The sequence below is a fragment of the Periophthalmus magnuspinnatus genome, chromosome 9 (genome assembly GCF_009829125.3).
Source record: "Periophthalmus magnuspinnatus isolate fPerMag1 chromosome 9, fPerMag1.2.pri, whole genome shotgun sequence".
NCBI classification, from domain to species: domain Eukaryota; kingdom Metazoa; phylum Chordata; class Actinopteri; order Gobiiformes; family Gobiidae; genus Periophthalmus; species Periophthalmus magnuspinnatus.
In genome coordinates this window covers 9,490,681-9,505,786 of record NC_047134.1, presented here as the reverse complement: position 1 = coordinate 9,505,786, position 15,106 = coordinate 9,490,681, and the positions used below count along the sequence as shown (strand labels likewise).

The 15,106-nt window shown below is 40.0% G+C and overlaps 1 protein-coding gene across 3 annotated transcripts; it reads left to right on the top strand.

Annotated features, from left to right (window-relative positions):
- The first annotated feature begins 94 nt into the window (after nucleotides 1-94).
- LOC117376443 (bromodomain-containing protein 3-like) lies at nucleotides 95-14,585 on the top strand. Of its 3 annotated transcripts, none has more exons than XM_033972927.2 (12): nucleotides 95-216; nucleotides 3,147-3,240; nucleotides 3,632-3,883; nucleotides 4,539-4,676; nucleotides 4,863-5,007; nucleotides 5,119-5,267; nucleotides 5,773-6,150; nucleotides 6,414-6,542; nucleotides 7,228-7,410; nucleotides 9,054-9,274; nucleotides 9,517-9,806; nucleotides 10,852-14,585. In XM_033972927.2, the coding sequence occupies exons 3-12, from the start codon at nucleotides 3,680-3,682 to the stop codon at nucleotides 10,974-10,976; spliced, it is 1,962 nt and encodes a 653-aa protein (XP_033828818.1). In that variant the 5' UTR covers nucleotides 95-216; nucleotides 3,147-3,240; nucleotides 3,632-3,679; the 3' UTR covers nucleotides 10,977-14,585. The 3 variants fall into 3 exon arrangements, with proteins under 3 accessions (XP_033828818.1, XP_033828817.1, XP_055080096.1); XM_033972926.2 differs by having other exon boundaries at nucleotides 98-216; nucleotides 7,228-7,464; XM_055224121.1 differs by having other exon boundaries at nucleotides 117-216; nucleotides 5,776-6,150; nucleotides 7,228-7,464.
- Nucleotides 14,586-15,106: the final 521 nt, after the last annotated feature.

The following is a 15,106-nucleotide window of genomic DNA, read 5'->3' as shown; positions in this document are numbered from 1 at the left end:
ACAGCCGCGTGCAAGGCTCAGCCAATCAATGTCCATCGTTGTACGAGTGTCCAATGAGCGCACAATAACATGGTGACGCGACCCTGTGCTCTGCGCCTGCGTGCTGAGTAGACAGCTGATAGCTCCTTATGCTACTCTGATGCTACAGGGCTAAATACAAAAGCCACGGAACACTGAGCGCGGACCAAAGGGACCAGCGCAGCGCCTCTACGCAAAGTAAAGCAATGGTTTTGTACTTTTGGGGAGATGTTTGCACGGGTAACACCACGGTAGGAGCAGAGATATGTACGGATCACAGCGCTGTGTTTTCGGGTGGCAGCTCGACTCGGCGCCTTTAGACAAAGCTCGGGCTAATGGCTAAAAGCTAACAGGCTAACAGCTAAACACACGCAAAGACGCTGCTTTTACTCGCTCAAAGCCAAGCATTGGCTTATTATTGGCATTAATTCTGCTTTGCATTATGTTAAAAGTGGTATTATACACCTGTAAGGTGGTATATTGCTTGTGCGACAGTGTGAATATTGGATTTTTATGCCACAGTGTTTGCTGGAACAGCCCCGTCTTCGCTGTGTAGCGTTAGCTGCTGAGCTAAGGTTGCTAACTGTGTTCTGCCCGCCATCTTTTTAAAGCGAGAAAAACGGGACGTGTGTTCGACCGCGGCGAACCCGAACCGAGCCATACTGTCCCTGCTCGGCCCAGGACTCCCCGCGCTTGCGCTACCGACCCATTTGGTCCTTCCTACACCGGGAAAGGCTTGCTTTTGACTGGGTTTGTGCTTAGTTGAGAGGCGGGCAGCTGTTGGCGTTAGCCGCATTCAGAAGCATAACTCATCTCGGTCTCCCAGCGGCGCCGTGCAAACACTTCCAGACTGAATTCACAAACTTTACAAACATTGAGCTGTAAATATAATGTGAAAACGTGTCCTCATGATGTGCATCCTTTTGTAGAACCTTTGCCCTCGTTTGTTTGTTATTTAAAACGTAACAGCTGGGGTCGACGCTCGTCCATCAGGGCTCATTTTAAAAACCAGACAAGATTAAGCAACCAAACAGTGAGATTGTCCCCAAACTTTGCACACCCATTTGTTTTTATTGCGCAGAAATATGCTGTTAATTTATAAACACAAACTATCGAGGCTTATTAAGTGTTTAGTCTGGTTTCTGTTTTGAACTATGAGCATTTGTGTATTTGCTTGGTTTACTTTGTGTTTTTAGAATAGTTTTGGTCCCTTCTGCTCTTGCCTCTATATTGACTGCGGCATGATAAAATAGTTTGCGTGGCTTACGTTACAACCCTGTCTAAGGTAGTGCTTGTTTAGTCCAGTGTTTGTCATTTGGCAAGAATGCAGTGATAGGCCAGGTGTTATTGTGATAGCTTTGTGATTTCTAAGGTAGTAATGTGTGTCAAATGACTTACTATAAACTACGGAGAAGTGTCCAGACATTTAAATTATCTTGCCTTTAATATTGGTCCTAACCTGTGAGAAGTGCTTTGTGTTCTGAGAAAAAAATCAAAAAAATCATTACTTTAGTGATTCAGTTGGATAGTGTAAATATATGGCAGTCATATGGAGGAAAGTCCTCCGTTTTGGTCCATTAAGATTGAAGTCGTTGACCTGAGTCTCTAGTGTGGACACTGTTAGAAGAATTATTTTTTTCAGATTTTTTATTAGCAATAGACCAATATATCGGCTGAGTTTTGGACTTTTTAGCATATCGGCTATTGGTCTTAAATGCCCATCATAGGCCAATATGTGCCACACACAAAGCTTTACATTAACACTTTAGCATGAAGAGATGGCTGCACAAAATGTGACTGCACAGCTCTCTTATAGGTTTGTGGTTAAAAAAAAGGGCTGTGGATGAGTTTGTAGTAAATTTAAATGAGATAATTTGGGGAAAATAATAAAAATCTGCCCAAAACTATGAGCTGAGCTTATCGGCCATCACTTCTACATCGTTTTGTATTCTAAAAATCTGTATTGTCTATGACAAAAACTATATTGGTCGATCTCTAATTGTGATCCAAATCTCATGTTTGACTCTTTCTACATACTCTGCAATAGGGCACTTAATTGACTATTAAAAAAAATGACCCTAATCATAGTCTGCATCGTGCAGATATTGATATAGATTGCAATAATCAAAATATCATTTTCAAGTCAAAATGCAGTAGTGAAGCACAATGAAGTATAAGTCGTAAAGTACTGTACTTGAGTACAAATCTTTGGTATCTATATTTTACTTCAGATAAGGTTCACATACTATCTACTACTACTATATTTTTGTGTTTGTAATTTGAGCAAACAAAAATATACCAAAAAAATTCAGCTAGGGTAAAAAGATCGATTCAGTTGTTTCTGTTGAACAAAATTCAGCACAAATCATTGTCAAAATCAGTACATTTGAAGCTTTATTAGACCTCAAAATCTGCTTTTTTGCTGATATCTGTACTTGAGTAACAAAATTGAGTACTTCTTCCACAACTTTCAGTGGTAGAAGAAGTATGGTGAGTACTTTTTCTTTGCAGTAGTGGGATATTTTGGTTATTTTTTTTGCAATATGATGAGGTCTGAGTTGTAGCAGGTTGAATACTTCTATGACTCATTATGGGCTCAAACTAATTACATAAGTGTTGTATTCTGCTATTTAGTTGTTTCATCTCATGTTTTTTTAATTTTGTACATTTAAAATTGTTTTTTGGGGATAATTCTGCTTTATGTTTTGGTTTCAGCATTATTGTCTAGATTTACTTTAGCAATAAATATTTCATATATACTTGAAAGTTTGTTATCGTGACAGTTCTGGTTTTGGGACATAATTTTGACTTAAAAACATATCCCAGAGTTCTTGTTCCTGCTCATGTTCGGTCTTGTTTGTCCATCTCTTCAGTTCAGTCTGACAAATTATTTTAGATTTGAAATACATTTTTTTATTGAAATGTAACTGCTACACTTAGCAGAAAATAAAGACAGGATTAGCAAGTTTTCTACATAAAACATCACAGAAATAGTAAGATATTTCCTGTGTGGAAACATCCAGAGAGAGTTACAACCTTTGTGAATTGTGATTAGTCAAATAGTGATTGTGATTAATTATGTTGTACTGCTTTATTTTTAACCTTGTGTGTGTGCTGATGTATTGCAGGTCGTGCGATGGACAGTTGTTTCGGGAGAAACTTGGATCTGCATTGAACCAAAACTCCCCAAACGAGTGTGTGGCTCTCAAATTTCCACAAGCAGTAAGTATCAAAGGGCATTGAATCTAACCTCACTAATCCTCTTCCACAGGGCTGCAATAGTCATGTATGAGCCTTTGAGATTTTTATACTATTTTACCAGTTTAATGAAATGAAGTACTGACTGAAGACCTCTAGGTATCATTTTGTGCATCAAGTTGCAAAATGTGAATTATTTTAGTGCCATTTTGATTTGAACAGTGCTTCTGTTTTTATGGTGAAACTTATTTTTCAATGTTTTCAGCCTAACTTTGTATTGTCCAGGCAAGTATTGATTATATGTCATATCATAATGATTGTTGCAGCTCTAGTAATTTGCAAAGCCAGGACTAAGTATGCTATGAGTGATTATTTAGTCATTTTAACATTTGACGTGTATCTTTATTTGTGGCAGGTGGACACTGCAGTCCCAGGGTGCATTGCTGCGTGTTGACCCAGCATCATGTCCGACGCCCCAGAGACAGCGCCTCCTAGCCCCCCGGCCATCACCAACCCTCCCCCTCCAGAAGTTACCAATCCAAATAAACCGGGCCGAAAGACCAACCAGCTGCAGTACATGCAGAATGTTGTGGTCAAGACACTGTGGAAGCACCAGTTTGCCTGGCCCTTTTATCAGCCTGTGGATGCCATTAAGCTCTGCCTCGCCGTGAGTCCAACACAACCAAGACTGAACCACTCCAGAAAAAAATATCTCACTTTCCTCACTTGTCATTAAGTTTACCATTTGTTTTACAGGGGGCCTGGGGGTTAAAAGAGACATATTTTCCCACAAGTACTTTTTAAGATCTTATTGACCTTATTCAGGAAGATGCCTTTGGTGCTGCCATTGACAATGGAGTTGCCGGACATGAACATTTTACATAAATTAACCTACTTTAGACCATATTTTAGCAACAAATAATGTCAATAAACATACTTGGTGTTATTCTTGGTTCTTATTATGCAGGTATTGCTACTATGATCTGTAGTTATCTGTAGGCGGGGTTGCAGCGCTTGATGTCATTTACAGTGAAGAGACATGTGGAAATCAGCGCCACAGCTTTGAACAGGACCCATGTCTATAATGCAGTTTAGAGCAATATCGTGGTTACCATAGAATGAAAAGTAACATGTTTGTGTGGGGCATATATCATAACTATATACTAAAAAATCTGCATGACATGTCTTCTTTAAATCAAGATTTAGCTCAGTATATATTTCTAACAAGCAGGAACATTCATTTGCTTAAATATCCTTCTCTTTTCTGCTAATCTGGCTCCTGTCTTGTTTGTCATCTAACCTGTTGCCTAATTATGTTTTAGGATTACCATAAAGTGATCAAGAATCCCATGGATATGGGCACCATAAAGAAACGTCTGGAGAACAACTATTACTGGAGCGCCAGTGAGGCCATGCAGGACTTCAACACTATGTTCACAAACTGTTATATCTACAACAAGGTAAACTTTCATATGGACTTTTTAAAATTTAAACACACCCCTAAATCTCATTTATACTATGCACATCGTATAGTAGTAGTCTTCACTCCAAAAATTGTCTGTTAAAAATGTATTGTGGATAGCGGGAATACACATAGATGTTTGTTATTGGTTGTGCACAGTAGTGTCATTTGCCTGTGTGTCCAGCCTACAGATGACATCGTGCTCATGGCCCAGGCCCTGGAGAAGATATTTCTGCAGAAGGTGGCTCAAATGCCTCAGGAGGAAGTGGCTCTGCTCCCTCCAGCTCCAAAAGGGAAGAAACAGAGCAAGCAGCCAGCTGCCAATCCAGGTACAACACATCTGCGCAGTTTGGGGTTAGACTGGTGCTAATGCTTCCAGTATCATAATGAAGTCCACTCAGAACTGCACCTTACGAAAATGTGTTTTTGTGTCCCCAAAGTGAACCAGCAGCAAGCAGAGTCCTCCTCTCCCTCCCCCTCTCAGACGGCTGTAATCTCACCCACACCCACCCCCCTACAGGCCACCCCCCCTGCCTCCGCCCCACAACCACCAGCCACCATCATGCCCTCCGCCCAGCCTGTTGTCAAGGTATGCCAAAAACTAAGATATAGAGCTAAGGCAAAATATAGCTAAACTTTATATCATACTTAAAAGGTGAAATCCAAATCGAGTAATGCTGGGTTTGCAATAACTTCAAAGTGGGTCCGGTCTGTACATTTGAGCCAGTTACTTGCAGATTGCTTGTTACAAATTATGAAATCTGCAGTGCATATTTGACCAAAGAAGCACCGTTTCACACTAGTTCATGCAGTAATGTTTCTAATGACCTGAAAACTGCAGCAGACTGCTGCGGTGTTATGGAAATATAAACGTCTTGTGTATTCTTTTTGCATACCTGCATCTCACCCGGACCCGTGCTCACACTCTTAGTCAGTGTAACAAGCTACATTGACCTGGCGCAATTTCGCGAATGTATTAAAGAGCGCTAGACTTCCCAAAGTCTAGATGTGATTCTGTCCTGGCTGTAGACCTTTGCATCGGCTCTTGTTTAGTCTGATCTCAGGTTTGACCTTCCCTCTCTCTGTGTCCTCAGCAGAAGAAAGGTGTAAAGAGGAAAGCAGACACAACCACTCCCACCACTTCTGCCATCTCATCCAGCCGTGCAGACTCCCCCACGGGCCCTGAACCCAAAACCAAGCCCTCGCGCCGCCCTTCAGCAAAGTCCAGAGAGGAACCGGGAGCAGCAGAGGCAGTGGGCGGGGCTCCAGCACCAGGCACGGGGGCCAAGCGGGTAGGAGCAGGGAAGTTAGGGGAGCAAATGAAACACTGCGACGCCATTTTGAAAGAGATGCTGTCGAAGAAACATGCGGCTTACGCATGGCCCTTCTACAAACCTGTGGACGCAGAGGCACTGGAGCTGCACGACTATCATGACATCATCAAGCACCCCATGGACCTCAGCACGGTCCGGGTAAGGACCACATCACTGCTCTCTTCGTCAAACGTAAACGCATGCACGTGTATTTGTAAGCTCACAAGCAATACAGTTGCTATAAGGAAGGAGGTTTTTCTATTGTTATAATTCAGATTTTTCTGACAAAAAATGGTAGTGACCCAGTAACAATCATCCATCAATTAGACATGAAAATAATTATTTTACTAAAACAAATTAAGATGTATTCCCAAATTTACAGTTTCAATACTTTAATTAAAGGTGTTGTTTTGTTCAACCAGAAAAAGATGGACAAAAGTGAGTACAGCGACCCACAGAGTTTTGCTACAGATGTGAGATTAATGTTTTCCAACTGCTACAAATACAACCCTCCAGACCACGAGGTGGTGGCCATGGCCCGCAAACTCCAGGTGAGAAACGGCCTACAAAGCTTTTGTGTTTGAATCAGACAGTGATCAGATCGCACACTGAAACCTCTGCAGAATGTGTTTCTCTTCTGAAGTCAATGCCAGTCTCTGCTGACACTAGTGCAGGGACTTTATAGTGAACTGTCAAACTAGTACAAATGATATGATGAATGATAGATTTTTATTATGAGTAACTCTAAAAACAGTGTAACATTAACTGTGAGGCGATCAGGGTTAACAATGGCCAGTACATGAAGGAAATTAAATCCACAGTATTTAACTTTTTAGCCAAAAAATAAAATAAACATATGTTTTGGGGGTTTTCTCCCCATTTTGCTAATGGACAGAAATCATAAAAACTTGTGTACTCTGCAAATGTGACTCTTACTTGGCCAGGAGCAGCCTCCTTCTGCTCGTTTCCATGGAAATGTTGATCCTTTAGCTCTAATCTTCCACATGTGGCCTAAAACCTCCATGGAGGATGTATGGTTTTAAATTTATGTTTCCTCTGAATCATGCAGGTGATGTGGAACCTCCAGAAAGTTACATACTGTTGGTTTAATTAACATCAAAGCCTAATATCTGTACATCTTTCCTGGATTGGACCCAATACCCATATGGGTTTCAGCTGAGTACCCACACTTGTGTCTTTAGCTTCTTCTAGTCCTTACTCTCCTCTCTCTCCCAGGATGTATTCGAGATGCGTTTCGCTAAGATCCCAGATGAGGGCCTGGAGGCATCTGTCCCCTCCACGACTCCAGTGGTCAGTAAATCCACCGCCTCCTCCGACAGCAGCAACAACTCCTCCTCCGACGAATCCTCTGACTCTGAGGAGGAGCGAGCCACGCGATTGGCCGAGCTCCAGGAGCAGGTGGGTGAACCGGCCAATCGCAGAGGGGCCAATCACAGACCATCCAATCACAGGGTAGGACACAGTTTGAATGGGGCTTTAGTGGGGAGTAGCTGGTGTTAGACATGTAGAACTAAGGGATGGAGAAAACTCTGAGATTGGCCTGAACTGTTTTAAAGGTCCCATATTCTGCTAAACTCAAAGTGACCCATTAAAGGCACTGTACCTGATTTTTACTGTCTTCACGGCACTGCTAAGAACTAGCACGCTAACAGTGCAACAGCCTCATTTCTGTTCACTGCCAATGAAAATGCTTTATAATTGGATGCAGGCAGCACACAGCGGTCTTATTTTGACTCTAAAAGCTGCTTTTATATATGAATTTGGGCATAACAAAATTTACTAAATTTGTTTGAAAAATCTTGTATAGTCCCCTTAAAATTAAGCTTCAATGCAGTTTCCTCATCAAAAGCATCTGAAGTCATTTTGTTCATGCTTGTTTAAGTAATCCAGTATATTTAATCTGTATTTTAGAAGTGCTCCCTTAAAGTATTTCCCATCCATTCTGTGCTCGAACCTAATCTTAACTTTGAATCCAGCAATTGTTGTTGCTACTTTCGCTGTCTACTTTTATTCACAAACACTTCACATTGTCCATTTACATCATGCATCAATCTGACCAAGGATGGAATGTCCAAAAGTAGACTTAAAAGCCTACCATATGCATAATATTGGACCTTTTAAGACCATGAAAAATAATTTTAAAAATAAATGCAATGCATAATGTTCCATGTAAATGATGTATAAATGTTTTTCTTCATGTATTAACCTGGTTGGCAGATCCATCCTTGGAAGAGACACTACACCAACTGTTGGTGTGAATGTATGGTGTGACTGTGTGAGTGGTGGTCAGAGAGGCCCTAGGCACAGAGCAGTAGCCACACATCTGCCAGTCTGCCCCAGGGCAGCTCTGGTGTCTCAACACCACAGTGTGACTGAGGACGGAAGCAAGGGTGCCCCTAATTTAAAGTGCATTTGACGTATTCATATCTTTTTGTAATTATGACTTGGTTTGGTAGGATAGTACCTGTGGTAACTATTCATTCTTTTACATCAGTTAACTGTCAGTATATGAAGAGAAGTAGAAAACAAAAAATGGCAAAATACTTGAAGTGCCAGTGAGTTCTAAAAAAATCTGTCAACTGTGATCAATTCCATCCAAAATGCAGGGACAATTTACACACAAGGAAGGCATTTTTGACGGTTCTAAATTACACACTAGTTATGATTTGCAAATAAAAACAAATGACACATTTTGGATATTTTTATCATTATGGTTCCTAGATAACATCCAATCAAGTAGTAAAAATCATAACCTTCCCCAAAAATTTGAAAAGACTAGGCAACCTTTTTTGTAAAATCTTAAATCTAAGTCAACTATATATTTTAGAGAAATGAGCATTCTAACCTGTCATATGCACTTTAAATACTTTGTAATCTACTTACAATGTCAGCCTATATTATCAGCCTATGTGTGAATGAAAATACAACCCCACTTTGGTTTTGATGAGGAAACATAGCTTAACATTAGTTAAATCTGTTGTATGATGATATGGCTGTAGTGCTCCTGCTGTAGTGTGGACTAAGGGCTGCTGTTGTTTCAGCTGAAGGCGGTACATGAGCAGTTGGCAGTGCTCTCACAGGCGCCTGTCTCCAAACCAAAGAAGAAGAAAGAGAAGAAGGATAAGGAGAAGAAGAAAGACAAAGGGAACAAGGCCAAACTCGAGGAGGAGAAGAAGAAACCTGTGGCGGCCGCTCAGCCCAAACCGGCCAATCAGAAGAAAGCTCCAGCCAGAAAGGCCAACAGCACAGTCACCGCCACAAGGTACAGCAAAAACCCAAGGTGGAAACTGCCTGGCCAGTACCTGTACTCGGAGGGTTGGTAAATGTCATTTGTATGCAGGACCAACAGGCACTTTTTGTATATTGTGCATTCAGTTGGTAGAAATGTCCAAATCTAAAAGCTCTCTGATGATAAAATACAACTTGTTCTGATCTCAAGTGTAAAATTTTGCAGTGTAGCTTGTGTTATTCCAATAGAATCTAACAATTTTTTTTTAAATTCAGACAACCCAAAAAGGGCGGCAAATCTGGCTCGGCGAATGGAGAGGAGGGAGAGGAGTCTTCTCTGCCCATGACGTATGACGAGAAGCGGCAGCTGAGTCTGGACATAAACCGTTTACCCGGAGAGAAGCTGGGCCGCGTGGTGCACATCATTCAGTCCAGAGAGCCATCGCTGCGAGACTCCAACCCCGATGAGATCGAGATAGACTTCGAGACGCTCAAACCCTCCACGCTCCGAGAGCTCGAGAGATACGTCAAGTCCTGCCTGCAGAAGAAGCAGAGGAAACTCATGCGTGAGTACTGACACACACCGGTCTGTAGGGGGCAGTGCGGGGTATGACTCTGCACTGGCATACTCCCAACTCTATAACACTTTTGATTTCAGTCCATATTAATTACCACGTAGCTGGTTGTCCCCCAGCAACATAAAGTCTGTATGGTTAATATAAACATATCACATTAGAGTGGATATTATGCAAGCTTGACATTTTGGAGCTTATACATTTGATAATTATAACTCATCAAAAACGGGCCTAAAGAGGTTTTAGATATCATTCATGCATGTTTCAGTAATCTAGCAATCTCTACCGGGACCTATTCAACCCCCCTTAGCGTTAGTAGCACATTCTAGGCCAGTGGTCAGCCTACAACCCTACCTCACCAATGCTCCCACGTGACTATTTTCTATAAATATACAAAACATTACACAACTTCACAAACATGATGCAATGCATATGTGCAATGTGTAGTAGTTTAGTCAGATTCATGCCAAATGTGTCACGATAGCGCTCTGAAGGAGGACTGACTTAACATGGAGAGCACAGGGAGAGGCGAGTTAAAGCATCAAAAACAAAACTGAAACTTATAAAACATGTTAATATGTTGATTTTGATGAATATAGCATTTTCAAAACGATAAAAGATAACATGGTGAGCTGAATATATTATGTGTTAGCAGTTGATGCACCATTGAAGTGGAATAGACCCTCTTTAATGAACAGAATTGACTGGTGGGGAGGGGAAAGTTATCAGGGAGGTTTCTTTGGTCTGGCATGGGGAGGGCATAGGCCATACCTAAAATCTGATTGGCCACTCCAGGTAACACCCCACACAAAGAGGACATAATATGTTAAGAAATATTATTGAATGTAAGTTTTCACTTAATTCTGGCCTGAAAGATTTAAGGTTCCAGCCCTGGTGCCACCTTTAGGCCACTCTGGTGAAAAAGGTCTGGACACAGCCCTTGAAATTGTTTGTTTGTGTGTGTGTGTTTTATAGATTTGTTTTTTTGTGAAACATTGCCACCCAAGCTTACCTTGTTTTCCTTGTGTTGTTGCAGAGAAAGCAGCTGGCGGCGGAGCTTCGGGTGCAGGGGGCGGGGCCAGTAGGTTGAGTGGCAGCTCATCCTCTTCCTCCGATGACAGCTCATCCACGGGAAGCTCCTCCTCCTCTGACACAGACTGAACAGACTCTGTACATATGCCCCATTTTTAGAGTAGTGTTCTCTCCCACCTCGGACTCAGACCCCCGAACACACCACATTCCACTGACGACAGCAGGCGCCGCAATCCCCCACGCTCCTGAACGCAACACAGCAGGAGCACCACGCCATGGCCCTCACTATGGAAATATGAAGAAAACTGGATTCTATCTGCTAAGTCATGGAGTATATCAGACCATAATAAACCTAAACAGGGCTGAACCAGGGCTGGGCGATTCACCAACTCTTTTTATTGTGTAGATTTTATATTTTGACCTTTATGACCCTTTATTTGACAGGACGGTACTGCAGGAAACGGGAAGAGACAACAGGCAAACTGTTGAGTAGTGTATGGTGAGTTTGTACTGTGACTTCACAAATTTAAAACAATACATGTAAAATCAAACCTTTTGTATATGGCTGCATATGGAAAAACCTCTCAATGTTTGTCAGGTTTAACATTATTGTAACATTACTGCTTTTATGTGATTTTGCCCCATGTCTCCCTGATCACACATTGGACTGTCCTATTTTGTATCGCTCAGCCCTTCAGAGCCCAGCACACCAATGGAAATTCAATTTAATATTTGGTTCAGGCTGTGATTGGTTCAATATTGGGGGGCTCTTTTTGACAAGCTCAAACCTTAAACAGACTAAAGATGAATCACAACATCTCAACTAGCATGTATGGAATCACTCTGACAAACTATAGTTTTTCAAGGTGTTTTTAGGAAGTAAAAAATATTCTTCAAGAGGGGGTATTATACTAAATCGACTTTTTGGTGCTTTCTACCATGTGATAATGTTCCATGCCTGAAGTGTTTTTTCTGTGGTTTTCTTTAGTTTAGCACCTTTTGTAAAAGGCTCTGCCCACAAGTCTATGTAACCAGGAAGCAAAGAGACAGGGCTTCAAAACTGAAACGTAACTTTTTAATACATTGTTGGTTTGAAAATTCTCCATTGGCCAAAAACAAATGGCAATATGGTGATCTAAATATATTGGCATGTGTGCAATTAATACCCCCTCTATATTGAAATGCGATTGCATTGAAGATTTCAAATCAAACATTTGACTGCCATCTCAAAAATGTAACTCTTAAGTATCAAAGTAGTCAAGCAGGCTTTAACTTTCAAAATGTATCATAACCAACTAGAATTAAAATGTTATTGTGCTGTTTTAGACCAGGAATATGCCTCAAATTCTCCATTGATGTTCTTGAGATGTGGTGGTCCGTCTAAGCTCGGGTTTCTCTGGGCGGGGGTCAAGAGGTTGTCCCTTTTCAATCGTCTGTAAACTGAAAATAAGACAAAAGTGTTTTTTCTTTTGTAAACTACACTACATGAGTTCTCTGCTGTGTGCTGTGTGTCCTCGTGCCGCTGTCTAAATGTCCCCTTCACATCTTCCTCCGAAGTTCTACCAACTGTGGCAAAGTTTACGAGTTAGAATGTCCAAATGAAACCAGCGTCTTTATCCAGTTATATTTACACAACTAAATGCAAAAAGCGAACTGTTTAAGGGGCCCATATTATGCTATTTTCTGATTGTTTCCTCATCACAAACATACCTGAATTTTTTTTGTTTTGTGTTTTATTCAGACGTTAAACCCTGTATGTTCTGTTCCACCTTGTAATGTCATGTGGTAATACAGGATGTATTCCACTGTGTTTTTAAAATCCATACACCTTCACTAGAATAATTTGGATAATTTCAGACCTGGAATTGCCCATTTCTATTGAACTAAAGGTAAAAGGAAGCTGTTAACTTGAACAACAACTTGCATGACATCACAAGGTGAAACACACCATTTTAAGCTTTGGAGATGCAGACAGATTAATACTTAATGTGTAAATGAAACACAGCTCCAGGTATGTTTTTGATGAGGTAACAACATGGCTTAAATCTCACAAGACACAATTTTGCGTAATATAGGACTTTTAACAAACAATCAATTTCAGATTCTGGAGAAATTTCTAGACTTTTTATTTTATTTTTTTTGAATAAGCTTGTGCATGGAAGTTAAGCAGCAATGTGGTGTGGAGCTATTGGTGGCAGAGTGGTTTTCGTAGTCGATCACTCTGCCAAAAAATCAACGGTGGATGAGTTCGATAAAGTGAGAATTGTTTCTATATTATTGGCCTTTTTGAAGAACTTTAGATTTTTAAACAAATTTTATCTTAATCATGTTTTTACATTATTTATATCTCAAAGTTGTAATAAGTAGGGTTTGAGAGGGGACAGACTTTCCCCCTTCTATAGAGTCAGTTTGTCAAATGGTTTGTTTGAGTAACATGAGTTTTGCTTATTATAGCTTTACATTTTTATATTTTTAAAGATAATTTTTTTATCATGAATTTTTTGGACATCACATCATGCCTAATTTCTTGGTTCAGGTTTCAGAATAATGAAGACATTTTGTACTTAATTTTATTTCAAAACCTAAATTAAAATTTTTCTCTTAACTTGCGCTTAAGGCTTTTCTAAGTTAGTTTTTGCTTTAGATTTTCTGCAACAATTTGAGTAGAATTTGGTAGAATTTGCCCATACACTGTCAAAATACAAATGTTGGACCTGATTTACGGTTAATATGTCTGTACCAGTTTTTGTTTCATGTGCATAGGCCCAGGGATCAAAGTTGAATGTCTTCTGTCAGCAACAAGGCAAATATTTTTCACTATTGTATCAGAATTTCTGTTCTTAGCCCATTAATAGAAGTTTGTGAACTCAATCCCTAACAAAAAATATCTGGTTTAATACAATTGCAATTTCTGTTTCTGAAATTTTGACTGAATTCTAGAGGGTAAAATCAGCCTATTTTGGTCCTAAATACTGATTTCTAAAAATGTGACGCTGGTTTCTTGAGGACACTTGTTTTAAAAATCGGTTAAAACCAGAATGACAAATGAACAGCGCGTCAGTTTTCCTCCTTTTTTATTTTTTTAGTTGAGGTCGATGCATAATAATAGATAATGTTTTTTGTATTTTAATAAGAAAATGAAAAAAGTGAGTTTATGTACTGCATGCACTGCGGCCGTTCGTTCTTTCCGATGTTTGAGCACTGTATAGTAGCTGTAAGTAGAGACAAAAATGGACTCAGAGCGACGCCGCGTCCACAAATATACATTTTCCAAAAAATTTCAAGTTTACCGAAAATTGATTTTTGGTTTAGATTAGGGATGTCACAATTTGAAATTTTAGTGTTTACAATTATGAAATGGATTTGATTTTATTCACTGATAACCACACCTATATTATGTGATCAACTTCATCAAACTAACTTGCGCTGTTAACATTTCTGCTTTTCTTTGACAGTGACGTGAAATGTAAATATGTTGGTTAATTAACTTCAACTCAAAAATAGTCCTTCAAAAATATACAATTGTTCTCTGTCAAATGAATTTATTATGACATCCCTAGTTTAGATCCACAAAAACATGTCGATGGGAAGTGGTTTAAAATGGAAGCAACCCGCAGGTGTGAATGGCGTGGACGTGGCCAGAGCTGCAAACTCTGACTAGATTGATGTAAAATTACTGATGGATTATTTTCTGAGTTCCTTTGTTTTCATAAATAAACTCATAAACAAGAACAAAAATGTACAGTGTCTTTTCGTTTCTCTAAATGCTGAAATGTCTCAATGTCCACTACACCTGTCCATAGAAGAGGCATACCAGTACATTAAAAGTATTTATTTTCCTTTTAACATAAGTATAATCCCAAAGTAATATAAACAAATAAATACAGCTCTTAAAAGCTTGCATAAAGATAGGGTAAAATTATAATACAGTCAATACTTTTCATTGCCATTTAACACTGTGTTCACATCAGAAGGTTGTAGGTTAAATACTTGGAGTGTACCTTTGCATCTTGGTTTCCTCCATCAATCTAAACATGCGCAGTGATCCTCCAGCTAGGTACTCCGGACTACGATCCTGGCTCAGATCTGGGCCCCATCCTTCAGTGACCCAGAGTCACTGAAGGACAGTATAGAATGTCAACCCTATCCAGGCTTAAATCCATGAAATCTGTATCCAGGATGTTTTTGGGTTAACAATCTAATAGGTGTAGGAAACATTATCTGTCATATCTGAGGCATCCTTGTAAGTTAAGTTACAG